This window comes from Littorina saxatilis, linkage group LG10 (genome assembly GCF_037325665.1).
Source record: "Littorina saxatilis isolate snail1 linkage group LG10, US_GU_Lsax_2.0, whole genome shotgun sequence".
NCBI classification, from domain to species: Eukaryota; Metazoa; Mollusca; class Gastropoda; order Littorinimorpha; family Littorinidae; genus Littorina; species Littorina saxatilis.
The window spans coordinates 16,226,638-16,240,710 of NC_090254.1; the positions used below are offsets into that span (position 1 = coordinate 16,226,638).

The 14,073-nt window shown below is 44.0% G+C and overlaps 1 protein-coding gene across 7 annotated transcripts in view; it reads left to right on the forward strand.

The window, feature by feature from the left end:
* Positions 1-14,073, forward strand: part of LOC138978279 (chromodomain-helicase-DNA-binding protein 4-like) — a 76,673-nt gene that overhangs the window by 45,050 nt on the left and 17,550 nt on the right. For 5 of the 7 annotated variants that reach the window (XM_070350956.1, XM_070350950.1, XM_070350952.1 and 2 more), the window contains 4 exons: positions 4,131-4,222; positions 6,066-6,267; positions 6,774-7,208; positions 7,523-7,673. In XM_070350956.1, coding sequence (XP_070207057.1) covers positions 4,131-4,222; positions 6,066-6,267; positions 6,774-7,208; positions 7,523-7,673 — 880 coding nt within the window. The remainder of the gene's footprint in view (positions 1-4,130; positions 4,223-6,065; positions 6,268-6,773; positions 7,209-7,522; positions 7,674-14,073) is intronic. The other 2 variants (XM_070350953.1, XM_070350957.1) reach the window with 1 other exon arrangement.

Below are 14,073 nucleotides of genomic sequence, written 5' to 3' on the forward strand. Positions count from 1 at the left end.
TATTCTGACACCGGACCAACCAGTCCTAGCACTAACCCCATAATGCCAGACGCCAGGCGGAGCAGCCACTAGATTGCCAATTTTAAAGTCTTAGGTATGACCCGGCCGGGGTTCGAACCCACGACCTCCCGATCACGGGGCGGAAGCCTTACCACTAGGCCAACCGTGCCGGTTTACAGGAAGTCTGTCTGGAATAATTCGGTCATGATTGACTGTGTCATGGCTGAGCCATCAGACAGACAAGATCAAACACCATCCACTGTTCAGAGAGGCTGCACATGGAGCTTTTGTTGCTGCTCAAAGGCACAGTTGGACATGTCTGTAGAAGAACAATCCCTAGAAAGGGCTGTCAAAAGTACTAGAGCAGAAGGATTTTGTTTTGTTGCTGTCCCAACTCCCGTTCCTTGTTGAGAGTTCTTAGTCATCTTGACAGACAGGAAGAAACTTGCTTGTCAGAGTTAGGAAAAGGTTGAAAAAGGTGTTAGAAATGTAAGGATGGGTTGGGAGGAAAAGAGTAATTGTTCCCCATTGTATGTAGCCCCATGTTCTCAGAATAAAATCTTGTTTGAACCAAGAGAGAAAAGTTGTGTGGGAAAACACATTTTTAAACTATTTCTGTGGACAATGATGCTTTTTATCACAAGTTATTTTCACACTGAATGTAACTCTGATACGGCATGATTATTTTGTTTTATTTTTCTTAATTTATTAATTTATTTATTAATCTGTTACTCAGGACATTTGTTTATGTTCTCCACCTATCTCCCTGTGTATTTCACAATGTTGACTGTTTGTACAGCAGTCCCTCTCATGAACGGACACCCTTGGGCCATACCAAAACTGTCCGTACATTGCAGGTGTCCGGTCACGGGAGGGGTGACCACACCACCCCCTCCCCCATACACTCACATAGAGACACACAAACAACAGGATTGAGTCTATGCTAATCACTTCTTGTGGCTACTAAACAATAACAACAAACTCCTAATACTTCTTTAAACGTTCTGTAAAAATGATTTGTATGAAAAGTGTTGAAAAGAAGAGATCAAATAAATCCTCAAGGCAGTGAACACACTCACCATGCACTGACATACCAAAGCAGCCACACAAACACAGCACAGAGGAGCGTGTGCAGATGCTTTGCAAGAATAAGCTTAAAAACCAGTTTGAATGAATAGCAGCAGATAAATAGCTGCATGTCATAATCATGTAATTTATTTTCTTCTTGTCTGGCTTTATTGACTGCATGCCGATCATGTGGCATGGCAGTGACTTTTCACTCTTCAGTCGGAAATACGCTGTACATAACACAGCTCCCACTCTCCCTCACTAATGCCTACCCCAAGCCGTGACAACTGATGTTAAGAAATTGTGTGGAAGAGTACACCTCTCTATTTCTCTCCAATGCTCTTCCTGCTGACATGTAGTGACACCAGACACCCCACAGAGTTTAGCCAGCTACCCCTCCACCCCACCCCACCCCCCCTCCCTCTCTCTCACTCCCTCCTGCCATGTACTGTTTGGGGCTGTGGCCAGAGAGGCCAGCTGCACTGATCACTCAGAGCAAAACCAGTTGACTGTGTCGTAACTTTTGACAAAGCAAGACAACTGAAGGGTTCACAGATTAGGCAACCGATTCACTGGTCAAGGCTGAGGGGAAACAAGAGTATCTTGTCAATGAAAGAGGTTACACACAGACACACGATGCTGAGAACTGTGGCCGGTTTTTCACTCTCTTTCACTCAGGACCTTCATCGACTGTGGTTTCTGTTGATTTCGTCCAACAGACAAGAATAAAGAGCACAGTGCAGTTTCATGTTGGCATCTTCGCATGTACTCCACTCCTGACCAAAACTACCCCTCCTCCTGATGGGTACACGTGCACTCAAGTTATCAGTGACTGTCATCACGCCATTGCGGCTGTGATCTTTGTACCAAGAGCCGGACTGCTCTGTTATCGATTTTGTTGTGAAAATTTGACGATGGTCTGTCCGTACATTGGAGGTATGACCTGCTGTTGGGACCGAAAATAAGTGTCCGCGTCAACGTTTTGCAGGTGTCCGTTTAAAGGGGGGGGGGGGGGGGGGGGGGGCCAAATATAGAAGGAAAACACTCCTTGCCGAGCAAATGTGTCCGTACGTCAGGTGTCCGCTCACGTCGGGGGCCGTACATTGCAGGGACTGCTGTAGAAATAAGTGTGGTGAAATAATATAGTTGAATACCATGGTGCTGTAGAAATAAGTGTGGTGAAATAATATAGTTGAATACCATGGTGCTGTAGAAATAAGTGTGGTGAAATGATATAGTTGAATACCATGGTGCAGTAGAAATAAGTGTGGTGAAATAATATAGTTGAATTCCATGGTGCTGTAGAAATAAGTGAGGTGAAATAATATAGTTGAATACCATGGTGCTGTAGAAATAAGTGGTGAAATAATATAGTTGAATACCATGGTGCTGTAGAAATAAGTGTGGTGAAATAATATAGTTGAATACCATGGTGCAGTAGAAATAAGTGTGGTGAAATAATATAGTTGAATACAATGGTGCTGTAGAAATAAGTGTGGTGAAATAATATAGTTGAATACCATGGTGCTGTAGAAATAAGTGTGGTGAAATAATATAGTTGAATACCATGGTGCTGTAGAAATAAGTGGTGAAATAATATAGTTGAATACCATGGTGCTGTAGAAATAAGTGTGGTGAAATAATATAGTTGAATACCATGGTGCTGTAGAAATAAGTGTGGTGAAATAATATAGTTGAATACCATGGTGCTGTAGAAATAAGTGTGGTGAAATAATATAGTTGAATACCATGGTGCTGTAGAAATAAGTGGTGAAATAATATAGTTGAATACCATGGTGCAGTAGAAATAAGTGTGGTGAAATAATATAGTTGAATACAATGGTGCTGTAGAAATAAGTGTGGTGAAATAATATAGTTGAATACCATGGTGCTGTAGAAATAAGTGTGGTGAAATAATATAGTTGAATACCATGGTGCTGTAGAAATAAGTGGTGAAATAATATAGTTGAATACCATGGTGCTGTAGAAATAAGTGTGGTGAAATAATATAGTTGAATACCATGGTGCTGTAGAAATAAGTGTGGTGAAATAATATAGTTGAATACCATGGTGCTGTAGAAATAAGTGGTGAAATAATATAGTTGAATACCATGGTGCTGTAGAAATAAGTGTGGTGAAATAATATAGTTGAATACCATGGTGCTGTAGAAATAAGTGTGGTGAAATAATATAGTTGAATACCATGGTGCTGTAGAAATAAGTGTGGTGAAATAATATAGTTGAATACCATGGTGCTGTAGAAATAAGTGTGGTGAAATAATATAGTTGAATACCATGGTGCTGTAGAAATAAGTGTGGTGAAATAATATAGTTGAATACCATGGTGCAGTAGAAATAAGTGTGGTGAAATAATATAGTTAAATACCATGGTGCTGTAGAAATAAGTGTGGTGAAATAATATAGTTGAATACCATGGTGCTGTAAAAATAAGTGTGGTGAAATAATATAGTTGAATACCATGGTGCTGTAGAAATAAGTGTGGTGAAATACTATAGTTAAATACCATGGTGCAGTAGAAATAAGTGTGGTGAAATAATATAGTTGAATACAATGGTGCAGTAGAAATAAGTGTGGTGAAATAATATAGTTGAATACCATGGTGCAGTAGAAATAAGTGTGGTGAAATAATATAGTTGAATACAATGGTGCAGTAGAAATAAGTGTGGTGAAATAATATAGTTGAATACAATGGTGCAGTAGAAATAAGTGCGGTGAAATAATATAGTTGAATACAATGGTGCAGTAGAAATAAGTGTGGTGAAATAATATAGTTAAATACCATGGTGCTGTAGAAATAAGTGTGGTGAAATAATATAGTTGAATACCATGGTGCTGTAGAAATAAGTGTGGTGAAATAATATAGTTAAATACCATGGTGCAGTAGAAATAAGTGTGGCGAAATAATATAGTTGAATACCATGATGTTGTTTTACAGGTGCAGTAGAAATAAGTGTGGTGAAATAATATAGTTGAATACCATGATGCAGTAGAAATAAGTGTGGTGAAATAATATAGTTGAATTCCATGGTGTTGTTTTACAGGTGCTTGGCTTCAATGCCCGACAGAGGAAGGCCTTCCTGAACGCTGTGATGCGCTGGGGCATGCCTCCCCAAGATGCCTTCAACTCTCAGTGGTATGTCTACATCTCTTGTTACCAGGCCTTCAAAGGCTTTTCAGACCTGGGAACCCATACCATTTCGCTGTATTTTTTGTATGCATGATTGTCTAGAATAGGAGCAGTACAGTGGAAAAAATATACCTCGAGAAAAATTCCTAGACTACTTTTCTTCACAAACTCATTCGTCCCAAAGCGGATCCAGTATTTTGACACATGATTACAGTTTTTGCCAGCAGACATTGAAAGAAGCATCTATATATATATACGACTTGTGTCTGTGTGTGTGTGTGTGTGTGTGTGTGTGTGATTGATCGCCATGCACGGCCAAAGTTCTCGATGGATCTGCTTCAAATTTGGTGGGCTTATTGACAGAGACCCCGGACACAACCTGATCGATGAGATATTTCAACACGTGCTCTCAGCGCGCAGCGCTGAACCGATTTTCGTTTTTCACTGCACGTTACTATTTTTAGATCTCCCTTCCTTCGTGCGCTGGCGTCAATCGATATTCCCGTTTGTACGTTTATATTTAGAAGGTCACTGCACGTTACTATTTTTAGATCTCCCTTCCTTCGTGCGCTGGCGTCAATCGATATTCCCGTTTGTACGTTTATATTTAGAAGGTCACTGCACGTTACTATTTTTAGATCTCCCTTCCTTCGTGCGCCGGCGATGCCGGCGTACACCCGGCAAAGCCGGGTCCCCGGCGACGGCCGGGTATTCGGCTCTACTTCTTCCCGGCGAAGCGGGTAATCATCTAGTTAGTTATAAATGTATTGGTAAACTTAATTAACGGTGCGACGGACGCGTGTGAAGCATGTATGAATCATGGATGTTCAAATGATGTGTGGAGTATGCTCATTTTTCTGAAAATACACCAAGTTTGCTTGAGAATACCAAGTGCAAAACAGGGGTTCCCAGGTCTGGCTATAGTTAACTGTCTTTAGCTTCACTGGTTTTGCAAGTTTGGTCTGTATGTATTTTACTTTGAAACCCATCCAAGTTCTGTTTTGCTTCTTCCAATGGTAATAATGACTTCTCGACATCAAGTGTATCCAGTTTTCTTCATTTAATTGATGTGTGTAGATTGTTTGCTCTTGTGTTCACTTCACTGTTTGGTAGGAAAAAGTGTCACTTCTCTTCCCGCCAGATTGTGATTATTGTAAAAGTAGTTGAGTAGTAGTATCATTATTATATGGACAATAAAAAGTGTAATAGTAATGTCTGGCTTTTATTGAGAGTCCTATTCATGGTTGGTCACCATTTCAAGCAGAGAAGAACAGAAATGTACTACCCCCCGCGGGTTAGGGGGAGTCCCATATTGGTTGGGACGAGAAAGAATTTACCCGATGCTCCCCAGCATGTCGTAAGAGGCGACTAACGGATTCTGTTTCTCCTTTTACCCTTGTTAAGTGTTTCTTGTATAGAAGTCAATTTTTGTAAAGATTTTAGTCAAGCAGTATGTAAGAAATGTTAAGTCCTTTGTACTGGAAACTTGCATTCTCCCAGTAAGGTAATATACTGTACTACGTTGCAAGCCCCTGGAGCAAATTTTTGATTAGTGCTTTTGTGAACAAGAAACAATTGACAAGTGGCTCTATCCCATCCCCCCCCCCCCCCCCCCCCCCCCTTCCCCCGTCGCGATATAACTTTCGTAGTTGAAAACGACGTTAAACACCAAATAAAGAAAGAAAGAAATGTACTGCTTTGCAAGTCAGAATATCTCATGAGTTGCTCATAAATCTGCTCAAACTAACGCTTGCATCCTTTACCCTTCACATTTTTGTGAAAGTGTGGCTAACACTCAGTTGAAACTTGTATGACCTTAGTTGACATTGAAATGTGAAACTTGCAACAGTCCCTATGATTTCAGGCTGGTGCGCGATCTCCGGGGCAAGACGGAGAAAGTGTTTAAGGCCTACGTGTCCCTCTTCATGCGCCACCTGTGTGAGCCAGGGGCAGACAATGCCGAGACCTTCGCCGATGGAGTCCCCAGGGAAGGGTTGTCACGGCAACACGTGCTGACCAGGATCGGCATCATGTCCTTGGTCAGAAAGAAGGTGAGCTGTTGTGGTTGACGAGCGTATTGCTAGGAAAACTCAAGCAGGGTGTGGGTTTTGATTTTCCTTTCACTTACAATAACCTGCTCCAGTTGGCTTTTGGTCTTGTACCATTACTTGTTTGGTAGCTTTGACTATGAGCAAGCCTGAAATTAACTAATCTTCCCTTAAAATTCATCTCTGTTTCTCTTTTTTCTCCTGAAAAAAAGGGATACTGCCTTTTTTCATTGTAGTGAGTCGACAGGAGGGCTACAGTATTAAAAACGTGACCAAAATGTTCAACGCCATTAAAAAGAAGAGAAAAAAAAGGTTTTGTTTTTACAAGACCCTTAGTACTAGTAATGGTTTGAAACAGGCCGTATTGCATGTTAAACAAATAGACGCAGTTTACAGTAAGTACAGAAGAATAATGAACTAAACAGCAATACTCTATAACCTCTTCAGAGAAGTTCCTGAAAGAAAGAAACAAATTGGTGAAGGTGTAAACCCATAACTCCTTGTGACAGGTGCAGGAATTCGAGGCCATCAACGGAACGCACAGCATGCCCTATCTGAAGGCCTTAGAAGCCGCAGTGGATAAACTCAAGAAGGAAACCTCCAAGCCTGCCAGCCCCAAACCTGACTCCGCTAAAACGGGGAAAGACGCAAAGGCAGACGCCTCTGAGAAAGACGGCAAGGACAAAGAGAAGGATGAGAAAGTGAAGGAGGGAGAAGTGAAGGAGGGAGAAGTGAAGGAGGAAGAAGTGAATGAGGGAGAAGTGAAGGAAGAGAAGAAGGAAGGGGAAGAGGCCAAAAAAGCAGGAGAGGAGGAAGAAGGAGAGAAGAAGGACAAAGAAGCTGAGAAGGAGAAGGAAGGAGAGGAGAAGAAAACGGAGAAGGAGGAAGAGAAGGAGACAGACGAGGAGAAGAAAGGGGAGGAAGAGAAGGTTGAAGAAAAGGAGGTGAGGTTTCTTTCCTTGTCCGACAAAAGACTGTTGTTTGAATAAGTGTCTGGCGCGTATTTTGCAACGGTTTCTGAAAAAGCAGTCTGAGCTTATTTTTAACATGAAAGGGTGGTGTTGCATGCTTCTTTTAGCACAAGCGCTGTATTCAGAATGAACTTCAGCTATACTTCTGCACAAAGTGAACTTTGTGCATGTTATTTGAAGTGAGATTGTCACCTTTTTTTGTAAGTTTTCCCTTCAGAAATGTCTTCAACAGTGTGTGTTGTGGTGAAGCCTGCATAACACATGTGTTTGACGTATGATTTTTTCAGGCTTCCAAGAAGGACCTGGATAAAGAAAAAGAAGAAGAAAAAATGGAGACAGATGAGAAGAAGGAAGAAGAGAAGAAAGAAGAGGCGATGGACACTGATGTTGAGAAGAAGAAAGAGGAGGAAAAAGAGGAAAAGGAGGATAAAACTGAAGGTGAATTTTTGAGAGAAAAAATGTCTTGTAGTGTCTTAACAGCATAGTGTTGAATTTACTAGAAGTCAGAAGTATGATGTTTAGCAACGCAGTGCCATATGTCTGGAATGTAAACATTAGTATATTACATTAAATTACATATCTGTGTAAGTGAGACATGGATGTGTTCATGACTGAATGCGTAAGCACAATGCAAGGAATGGCCAGAAAGGTATGTGGGAGGTGTGTTTATAACCTGCCCTGTTATATAGTGCTATATGTCTTATGTAAAAACAATGTCCTGTTTGTATTATTATGTACCACGCCTGAATTTCTCTATGAGATAATAAAGTATTCTTATTCTTATTATATCTTATCCCAACTCACATATAGCAATTAACCCCAGTTCAGTGCTGGTAACGCTGTACGCGTCCCCTTGGTAACAAGGAAGACGCCTCTAAAAAAGAGTGACCATGACCCCCAACAGGGACAAGGCCAGACCGAGATCGAGGCTGCCTTCCGTATGTGCGCGCATACGCCGCCATTTGTATCATTCCAACCTCAGCGTTCACACGCGGTGGTCGCATTATTTTTACGCTCCAGCTGTTGCAGCCTTTGTGACTTTGTCTCTGACTTTGTCACATTCCCCTTGGTCTGTTCTTCATGTTCTTCTACAGCCTGTTGTGGGTGAGATCTTTCCCCTTGGTCTGTTCTTCATGTTCTTCTACAGCCTGTTGTGGGTGAGATCATTCCTAAAATGTTCACGCTTTGGCTCCATTGTTGCCGCAATTTGTACTTGTAAAACTTTCTGAGTTCATTGGTATCATGTCTGACAGTGGCAAGAAGAGGCATCCTCCCAAGCAGGTACCTGCTGAGGCTTCCCCCTCTAGAAAAACGCCTAGGAAAGCAAAACATTCCGGCCAGGGAGCCGTCTTCTAAAAAATCTATGGATGTTTTGATTGATTTGCCATATAAGCTGTCAAACGCTATTGCGATGGCAGCTGAAACAGCTTCCAGATAGTTTAAGGAGGGTGTGGTCGAGTCGAAGAGTCAGTACGCTCCACCACCTTCCGCGCTGGGCGATTTCAACGGACCCAAGTGCCCTTTCCGTTTTCAGGAATCGCCATCAGTGGCCTTTGAGATGGCGAAGGTCTCACTCTGAAGAAGGACGGTTACAGTAAGGACAGGCCTGTCCCCTATACTGAATCCTCTCTCATTGCCTTGGGGGACGCTGGACGCTCTTTGTTGGAGTTAGCTTCCGTTTCGGAATCCCTCCAGAGAGCGTTATCACGGTCCATCGCAACTTCTCTTGACCCGTTCGAGTTTCGTTTTGATGACTCCTCCATTGACGTGACAACCCTCTTGGCTACTTCAGCCAAGGTTTCTGCCGAGCAGATGAGCCTTTCGGCCCGATTGTACACACATGCAGTGCATTCTCGCAGATCGGCCTTTCTCACTGGGTCAAGGATCAGAGACAAGGGCACCATTGAGAATCTGAAGTTCTCCCCTTTCACTGAGGGCTCTTTGCTGGGTCGTCCCTCGCTTGATGCTCTACAAAAAGAGACTCGGGACGCGAGGGATTTGGCTATTGCTCAGATTGCGCATCATGGCTTTCAGAAGGCGCAGAGCAACCCTCAGGGCCAGTCCAAGGCCCAGTCCCCTTCCTCAGGGGGGGGGGGGGGGGGGGGGGGGGGGGAAAGGCACAGAACCAGAGCTTTTCTCGGGGTAGGGGGCGCGGCGCTCCCTATCAGAAGAAGGGCCCTTCTTTTGGCGGTTCTAGGGGGTCGGGGCGTAAGCCCCACCCCCAATGATGCCTTCCTGAACCACTGATCCCCGCAGCCCCCACCCTTGTGGTGGCGGGCGGCCCCTCCAGGGCTCTCGCTTCCTGGTCGCGCTCGGTGACCAGCTAGTGGATTTTAGGGATAATGCGTTCGGGATTCCGCCTGCTCTGGGCAGAGAGAAAGACTCCTCTGACCAGGATACCTCCGCCTTTGAAGTACCCCAGAGACTGGGAGGCCAAGTGCGCCCTTCAGGGGGAAGTGGCCTCCCTTCTTTTGAAGAACGCGATCGAGGAGGTTCACGACCCAAGGTCTCTGGGCTTCTACGGTCTCCTGTTTGTGGTCCCCAAGGCCTTGGGGGCTTGGCTTCCTGTGCTCGATCTGTCATCCTTGAACCTACTGAAGTCAGAGCTCGAACCGTCCCAGTGTTTCACTTATCTGGGGATGGAGTTCAATACTCTGGACTGGTCAGTCCGCCCTTTGCAGCGAAGAGTGGACAAGTTACAGGCTCTGATCCGCTCTCTGTTGGGCAAGAACCAAGCCCCAGCTCGGGACTTAGCTTCGTTTCTGCCACTGCTGCGGGACAGTCATGTGCGGCTGCATACCGACAACATGACTGTAGCGGCTTACATCAACCGCCAGGGTGGGACCCAGTTTCCGACATTGTCAGACAGTGTGTGTCGTATACTGGTGTGGTGCAGCACTCACTGCTTCCTGCTCTCAGCAAAGTATCTGCCTGGCAGCCTCAATGTGTTGGCGGATGCCCTGAGCAGAGCAGACAAGGTCCTCCACTCGGAATGGACCCTGTCGCACCAGGCCTTGCACCGTCTTTGGGTCCATGTAAACAAGCCTTTCATAGACTTATTTGCGACGAGAACCGGCACGGTTGGCCTATTGGTAAGGCGTCCGCCCCGTGATCGGGAGGTCGTGGGTTTGAACCCCCGGCCGGGTCATACCTAAGACTTTAAAATTGGCAATCTAGTGGCTGCTCCGCCTGGCGTCTGGCATTATGGGGTTAGTGCTAGGACTGGTTGGTCTGGTGTCAGAATAATGTGACTGGGTGAGACATGAAGCCTGTGCTGCGACTTCTGTCTTGTGTGTGGCGCACTTTATATGTCCAAGCAGCACCGCCCTGATATTCCGCTCGGCGTGAGAAGGTGCGAGCTCGTGCAGCCACGGTCAGGCGTGCCGGACGAAAACCCGCAAGCACTTCAGCTTCACGGGTGGATTCTGTCAGAGGCTCTCTGTTCCGTGCAGGGGCCTCAGCCTCCACTTTGAAATTTGTGCAGCAGGCTCACAGAGATTCGACCAGCTCTGTGTACTCTTCACACTGGTCATCCTGGTGTTTGGAGAATAGAGTTGATCCCCTGTCTCCTAGGTCCATGCAAGTAGCCAACCACCTGGCTTGGCTAGCCGAACAGGGTGGTTCTCCTTCTTCCCTTCGGGTGAGAAGATCAGCGATCTCTTCCACTCTCAGGCAGTTGGGCCATAAGATTAATCTTAGTGGTGTTATTGCTAGTGTCCTCAAGGGCGCTTCCCTTGACGCAGCACGATCTAAGTCAAAGCTCCCGGCCTGGGACTTGTTTCTGGTTTTACGTTTTCTCGCTTCTGGGGAGTTTGAACCTCTCCACGCGGCCAGTTTGGCTAATCTGACGCGTAAGACACTGCTCCTCGTTTTTCTTGCGACCTCTAGACGTGGTAGTGAGGTACACGCGCTGTCCGGTCTTCCTAGGGATATTTCGTTTGAAAAAGACGGCTTTATCTCTCTCAAATTTAGGCCAAATTTTCTTGCTAAAAACCAGAAACCTGGTCAAACATCCCCTCTTATCCGCATCCCCTCCCTGAGCAGGGGTCGACACTAACTTATTTGGCCTGGGGCCACACTGGCCCCGGAGATGGAAATTGCTGGGGCGGAAAACAAAAATCTGGGGCCCACTGTTATTCATGCTAAGTATATATATATATATATATACTTCAGAATCACCACTTTTTCCAAGTGGTTCTCCGCTATAAGATCTGCACGGGCGGCAATGCATTGTCTGTTTTTGGCTCACGTAAGTGTAGCCTATGCGATGCTAACTTTTGTCTGTCTGTGCGTGCGTGCGTGCGTGCGTATGTATGTGTGTATGTCTGTGGTAGAAACTTTAACATTTGAAGACGTCATATCGCCGTCCGGGAATACAACTGCCGTATGTCTAAAAACCAAAATTTTCAGGAGACGAAAAAAACTATTTATCTTGGTCACCATTACCCAAAATTCGTCGTTGTTTCACACAGAACATTGTTGTGATCTGGTTCGTTTGCCTATTATAATTTCTCTTTGAAAAATTAAGTCCTTAACTGTTATTTTAACACTATGCTGATTTTTTGACAGAAAGTCGGAAACAATACTGCCGTAAGTCAAGTTACGATGAGAGTGATGAGAAATTGGCGCAAATGTAAATGAGGTAACTCGATTTACGGCAGTTGTATACAGATTGAGAGAGATCTCTTTGAAAGGATTTCAAAGTTACGGTATTTACATTGCAGATTTAAGTAGTAGGATAGCTGTCATGGCAAGTTTTAAATGTATTAACTATAATGCTTGATGTTTGCCGTTTTATTGAGAGAAAAAACCGTGATTTAGTAATGTATTTGTTTAAATTTGGCTGTGTGTCTGTTTGTGTGTGTGTGTGTGTGTGTGTGTGTGTGTGTGTGTGTGTGTGTGTGTGTGTGTGTGTGTGTGTGAGAGAGAGAGAGAGAGAGAGAGAGAGAGAGAGAGAGAGAGAGAGCGAGCAATTTGTCCAATTACGTTCAAGACGTTTACTTGTAACAGCAAAAGTTCAACTTTATTCATGTCTATAAAACAGTTGGTTTAAAAAAAAGGTCATACCATGACTATTAACTCCATTAACTCTAAATTTGCAACAAAATGAAAATAGGTAATGATTCGTTTGTGCTATCTTTCATGAACACTGATGTGAGAAAAACAAAACTGGGTTCCTGTCTGTGGAACAGTTAGTTCAAGTACGTATTAATGTTCCAACATAACCAAACTCATGCCTATTGAACAGTTTATAACCATAGTCATTCAGCCTGAACTTGCGACATTCTGTAGTCAAAATAAAACGTCGTTAGTATTGCTTATGTGCATTGGTCTCTTTAAATTGTTGTCATTCTTTAGGAGCTGTTGGCCTGACTGTTCATGCTCACGTTCTGAACACCTGAAATGTGCTGGGTGTAAAAGAAGAAAAGAAGTTCACACCCACCACGAAACTCTATGTGATATTGCTCACTTGAACATGAACGCCTTTTTCACTGTTTGAATGCTGACCACAGTAAAGCCAATTAGGCATCATGGGGCAACGATCTGAAGTAGTGGTGATGTGCCTTTGGGATGATGTACCTTTCACAGAGATTGACCAGATCATTGTACTTCTCTTTGGTAATCGGTAATGGGGCTTTTGAAACGTTTTCCAAGACAATGTCAGCAGGATCTGGGATGCTATGGACAGCTCTCAGTTTTCGCACCAAATTGAGCTGGCAGTAATCGCCTGTGTAGTCATAACCAACGTCTACGACATTTGGTTCTTGTGACGATAGCTTAAATCTTTTCACGTCCAACCACCTAACTTTCTCTTTCTTTGTGTCCAACTGGAAATTCTTCAACAGCTCTGCTACTTTCTTAAAGTCAAAAAAGTCCGACTGAACCAGCTCGTCAACAATGTACAGAGGTGCATGTCGCTTGGCTGTTCTCATATTCTGTGCCCACTGGCTCGGGGTGTACACGGCCACGTGTCTGCTCATCCGTTCAATGACAGAATGCATGCTGTCCCCTTCGTTCTGAGAGTGACCCGATACAAAGAACACGTGCTCTATTTCATCAAAATGAAACTTTGTCAGGGCATACCAGAGCATTGTAAGGAAGTTTTTGTTCCTGTTTTGCCCTCCACAGCTGTCCGAAAATAACACCACTTTCTTGACACCCCCCTCTTTGCTGATGCGTTCCAGGTATCTATAAACACAGCTGGCAATCTCATTCGATCCCCTGCTCGATGCAGTTTCTGCCCAGACATTGCAATATCCTTGTCCGTTTCTGTAATCATACACTGTCAAGTTGTAGGTATTCAGTTTTCTCTTGTAATACAGGCATGACTCAACACTTGAAGGGGTCGGCAGAACTTCTTCAAGATCAAACACTGCCGCTGCAAGACTTGGATCATCCTTTAATCTCGCTTTTACTTCATCTTTGAATTTTCTGCTATCTTCTTTCATCTGGTTATGCTTTTTGTACTCGCCCTCTTCTGTGTGATCGTAATATCCGTTCTCATAGGCGGCACAGATATCACATCGGTCTTTCATTCGTTTATGGAAGCTGATGTTGAATTCACGATTAAAAACATATCTGTAGGTGGTTTCACTAGCGGGAGCTTTGCATCCTTCCTTTTCCCGCTTTTGAACGTAGAGCTCATACATCTTCAGCAGACTGAGGGAACTTTCCAGGTATTCTCGTGTTGAATCTTTCCTTGCATAGTGACTCTCCACTCTCGCAAAGCTGTTAATGTGCTTTCTAATCTCATCCTTCTCACTGTCCTTTGAGTTGCCTCTTTGGCTTTGCTTTCCCCGCTTTTCTGCATCACAGGTTCCCAGAGAGTTAATATTCT